This window comes from Daucus carota, chromosome 9 (genome assembly GCF_001625215.2).
Source record: "Daucus carota subsp. sativus chromosome 9, DH1 v3.0, whole genome shotgun sequence".
Taxonomy (NCBI): Eukaryota; Viridiplantae; Streptophyta; class Magnoliopsida; order Apiales; family Apiaceae; genus Daucus; species Daucus carota.
The window spans coordinates 8,824,432-8,829,597 of record NC_030389.2 but is presented as its reverse complement, the minus strand read 5'-3'; the positions used below and the strand labels follow the sequence as shown (position 1 = coordinate 8,829,597).

At 36.1% G+C, this 5,166-nt stretch overlaps 1 protein-coding gene across 1 annotated transcript in view; it reads right to left on the bottom strand.

Moving 5' to 3' along the window:
• Positions 1 to 3,254: 3,254 nt before the first annotated feature.
• LOC135149407 (receptor-like protein kinase HSL1) overlaps positions 3,255 to 5,166 on the bottom strand; it is a 2,127-nt gene continuing 215 nt past the window's right edge. Inside the window, exons 1-3 of the mRNA XM_064085115.1 lie at positions 4,745 to 5,166; positions 3,571 to 3,766; positions 3,255 to 3,417 (exon numbers count right to left, since the gene is read on the bottom strand). The exon at positions 4,745 to 5,166 is cut by the window's right edge and continues 215 nt beyond it. Of these exons, the coding sequence (XP_063941185.1) occupies positions 3,255 to 3,417; positions 3,571 to 3,766; positions 4,745 to 5,166 (781 nt within the window). The remainder of the gene's footprint in view (positions 3,418 to 3,570; positions 3,767 to 4,744) is intronic.

Here is a 5,166-nt window from a genome sequence, read left to right as displayed (position 1 = left end):
ACCCCCTTGGAAGGCGCCTCGGGAGAGATTCCCGTCGGATGCGTCCTAGTTGAAAGAAAAATTGGAAATACGTAGTTGAATGGAGAAATGTTTTATATAAAGGCTTGAAGGGTAGGAGAAATCATTTTGTGTTTAGAGGGATGTCCTTGGGTGCAGATGAGATTTGTTGTCACTAGAAAAAGACCCTTATTATGTATTCTGGTGAGTCATGCTCATTAGGGAGTGGTGGAAGATGATAAGGGAAGACCTTATTCTATATTTTAGCGGGTCGTCTTTGTTAGGGGACCCATAGGATGTTCTCGAAAAGACCATGTTCTGGAGTCTAGTAGGTTATCCTCATCGGGGAGTACCCTTGCATTTGGGGTAAGTCATGAAGTGACGGTTATGTTAATTTTGGGAGAAAATGAATCCAAGTATGATTCATGAAGTGTCGACCTACACGTTCGAGGCTCATAACTAGGTCTCATTGTATTGGGCCTTTCCAAGAAGGCAGTTGAAGGGAAAATCGAATCCAAGTAGGTGTTTTAGACAACAAAAACCACCCATGACTTGATCCCCTATAAATAGGGGTACGCAGGCAAGATACTTGTGGAGAAAACCCTAGTTTATCTTAGATCTAAGGGGCTTCTAAATCTTTGCATTACACTTAACCTTATTCTCAATATATTTAATACGATCTTTAAGGTTAATGTTAATAATTTTGTCAAAGGCAAGTTCATCTAGACATTCTTGTAGCTTTAAAAATGAGACTGACATTCTCTGCTTCTGATGCTAACAAGCTAATATGCAAATTTTAAATTTCTTGAACTAGCTCATTAATAGTCTTTTTATATTCAGTAGTAGACATGTCAGATACAGAGATTATAGGAGGCACCTGAGATGGGGAATCCGCTGTTCAATATAAAATGCATATGCATAACTGCTCAGGCATGGTTCATCATCAGAGCAACAAATCCGATAATACTCTATCTTTAATTCATTCTTTCATTCAATCCAATAATTCTTTTCTCGATAAATAATTGGATATTAAACATTTGTGCAGGTTATGTAATCTTGAATGGCTTAGTGGAGCTACAAATCGTGTTCCTCCTCATCGAGATATCGAGTTATCAGAAGAAAGAAGCAAATACATTAAAAGATATTTCCTGGATGGGAGGCAAGAAAAGCTATAAGTGTTAATTATGCTAGATTGCAGGACACATGGATATCTTTAGTAGTGTTGACTACATAGATGATAGAGTATCCAAAGAAGTGAGGGCTTCTTCATGGAGCTTCAACTACAAATATTCAGAAAATAGCTTCGAAGCTATTATGAGAACAATGTTCTTCTTCGTGTTGTGAGAGAATCGGAGTACTTATTCCTTTATTCATTCAGTTAGAAGGAATAAGATACTACTAACTCGGGCATATGACTTGTTTAATGTGCACACCAATCTACGCCTCGTTTTCAAAAAGAGTGATCATTACTTAAAGGGAGAGACAAATTTTTGGGATGTTGGTGGTGATCATTTTGATCCACCTGATGGTGCTAAAGAACTTGGGTAGCGAGCCGTTCATTTGATGAGCCCGAGACGGAAGCCATGTTTGATGTTGACGATGATATGCAATGTCAAATTAATATTATGTCTTTAATTGTTAGGACTAGATTATGACGTCTTTTATCTGCTAAAACTTGATGTTATTTGTTGTATCTCCGCACCCAAATTTCCATTTTTTGAAATTTGTCGAATTCGAGTATCCCCACACCGTGTATGAGGCACCCACATCCATGCTTGATAGGGTATATATGATGGCTACTTACTTAAATAATGAGATTCACATATAATAATGAATGATGCTTATACTTGTTATTGATATGTATATCTTAGTAGTGGCAGGGGGAATTGAAAGTTGAATTACTTGTGTTTATGATATCTTTTTCCTACTTCCACAAAATTCTGTTTTCGGACTCCGTTATGCTATATGAACATTATAAATTGGAACTATTAGTTGAAAACATATTTGACAATATTTTGGTATGACATATCATCAAACCAAGTAAAGATTGTATTGAAAACAACAATAACTTTCGTGTCAATGAGAGCAATGATGTATGTAATTATATTCTCTCATCCACCTGAACTGAATCAACATGATTAATAGATTTACGCATTCTTAGATCACCTAGTTTGATTAGTTGATTTCATCCAAAATAGACATGTTGTAATTTTTAAACTTTACAAAAAGACTATAAATGATAAATGAATAAATATAAGTATATCACATCAACAAAGTAACAAGAACATACTTGAAAAAAGTTTTAAATTTATTTCTATCGAGTATAGTTATGAATCTCATTCGACATCGGCATAATTCAATCCACTTCTCCTAGGAATGAAAATTTTATTGGTGACAACCTCGGGATTCCGGAGACCATAAAGAAATTCTGAATTTGTAAAATAAACTTGTGAATTTACAGGGAAGTCCTTTTACCAATTTTTGAATTTTGGAAACTAAAAATTCCGGGTTATTAAGTTGTTGAGGCACATCTACCCTCACTAACATTCATATGATATTATGAATTTCCATTATTCATAAAAATAATCTACTCAGAATAATTAGAATTGAGGAAATCATAGAGAAGACCTGTCCCCTGGCAATATATTCCCATCTTATGTAACAATACTAAAATAATGCCCGAATATGGTATGAATTGCTATAAAGAGATTTAATCTTATTATCCCTTTCTTCTTATAAAGAGCAATGACTAAGTATCATTTCATAGAAAATTTATATATTTTTTAAATAGAAGATATTGCAGATAACCTCAGAACATTAATAGAAAAAACAAATATAAAGATACACAAGGGGCAACCACATTACAATCCAGTGAAGAGTCCCCGATAATACTAGATTGTGGTTTAAAGCAAAAAAAGGAAGAGTGCATCTTCATATGCAACAAAGGAAATCAAGTTAGTGTTTTATGAAACATGACATAAATAATAGGGATCCTCGAAAATGGATCATATGAAAGGTATTTCGCAATTCATTGTGACAGGATCACAACAGTAATCAACAGCAATATCTCAAAATAAGTGAAAGTCTAGTTGGGCTCTTCTTTGTCAAACCAAAAATAGTCACAAGTTGACTGTTCTATAAGAAAAAAGAGACCAAAACCAGAGCTCTGCATCACAAAGTTTCAAGACAAACTACATCCTACTGAATTGCAATAAACCAAGAGGGTAACCTGAAGTGTATGTATGTGATAATTCAATCTATGTGTCTTTTGCTTCTACTTCCTTGATAGAAGCATCTTTGTCATAATATGGTGACATTTCATCATTTCTTCTAAGATTCTTCATTTGGCTACGGAAACCACCTATTTCTAGCAACATATCAAGGGCTCTTCTCATTGAAGGGTGGTTAATAGGTAGCAAACTAGTGCAAAGAAGACCAATGTTGAGAAATCTGCACATTTTCTCCTTAAAATAGGACTCAAGTTTCAGGTCAAGTACATGGTCTATACACCAAGCACTTACAATCTTTTGAAGTGCAACAACACCCTAATCCGACAAGATTCTTATTTCTAACCTTTCTGAGCGTCTCAATCTGTGGTTCGAACCCTCATTTTGAACTGAACCACATCTCTCAACATCTCCCTTCTCGTCTGCTAGTTTAGAACCATCCCAAATCTTTTTCACAGCCACCGCATCAGCATTACTCAAAACAACCTTAAAAACCTTCCCAGCAGCAACGGTTTCAGTCAAGTTATCTTCATCGAGAGCACCTACGATTTCATTTTTACTGAATTTGAAATCATCAAAAGGCATTATCATGCATTTTGATTCATTTACATCTCTTTTCACCTTCTTACATTTTATTCACTTCCGTTAAATCCAACTGATTCCAACCACTAACACCAATCCAGTAAGTATAAAAATAGACCTCAACGACCAAATATGACCAGGGTTCATTCATCTATCCCTACAACCAAAAAACCCGTCAATTTATTTTAACACAATTTCGGGGTTCCCTGAAACTCTGTTGGAACTTGACCAAAAAAGTTGTTGTAATCAAGAACAACATGAGTCAAACTCCTACACTTGGCCAACCTTACTAGAATATCACCAGTAAAGTTGTTGTGCTTTACCAAAATACTGTCTAAAACACCATTATCACACAAGCTCTTTGGAACTTTGCCAAAAAATTGATTATTTGTCACATCCAACCACACCAAAGGTGAATTTTTACCAAGTTGTTCAGGCAGTTTTCTTGTAAGACGATTAGAAAACAGTCTTAATTCCATTTAATTAGGAGAATTGGCATTGATTTTCGGTAAATTTCCTTCTAAATTATTTGCGTACAAATCCAGAGACATAAGTGGCAACGAACACAGCTCTTCTAGAATTGTCCCAAACAACTTATTCTTAGATGGATCAAATACACTTAATTCCTTTATACTACCATCCAAACCCTAGTAATTCACCTGACAACGAGTTATTAGATAAAACAACCACAACCATGCGAGTCAATGGGGTAAGTGAAGTTGAAATAACACCTTTTAGGTTATTGTCCAACAAGTCCAGAAGAATTAAATTCTTGAGTCGGGTAAGAGAGTTAGGAATTTCACCCCACAAGCCCTAGATCATGCGGCTCTGTTATCATGTTGAATAAATAAATTTAGTGTAAAAGACACCTACTTGTTGCACATAACATGCACAGAACATGCACTGAACATGCACTGAACATGCACTCAAGCTTTTACCAAGTCCAGGAGGAATCCGACTTGGTAAAAGCTGGTTCATTGACAAATCCAACTGCTTCAAACTCGAAATATTACCCAAAAACTCAGGGATAGCTCCGTCTAGAAAATTCTGACTAAGGAAGATGGTTTCGATGGTCCTGAACATCCCGAAACTGGCAGGAACATCCCCGAAAAAACTGTTACCCGAAAAATCAATATGTATAATATGAGGAATGTTGGGCAAGGTGGCAGGGAGTTTTCCGGTGAGGAGATTTTGAGAAAGATCGAGGTACTGCAGAGACCGACACGTGGAGATGTCATCAGAGAGTGTGGAGTTGATTGAGTTGTTAGCAAGAATGACGAAATTCAAGTTGGGAAGGCCGAGGCAGAGGAGTGATGAGGGAAACGCACCAGCAATATGCGCGTTAGAGAGGTTGATGGAA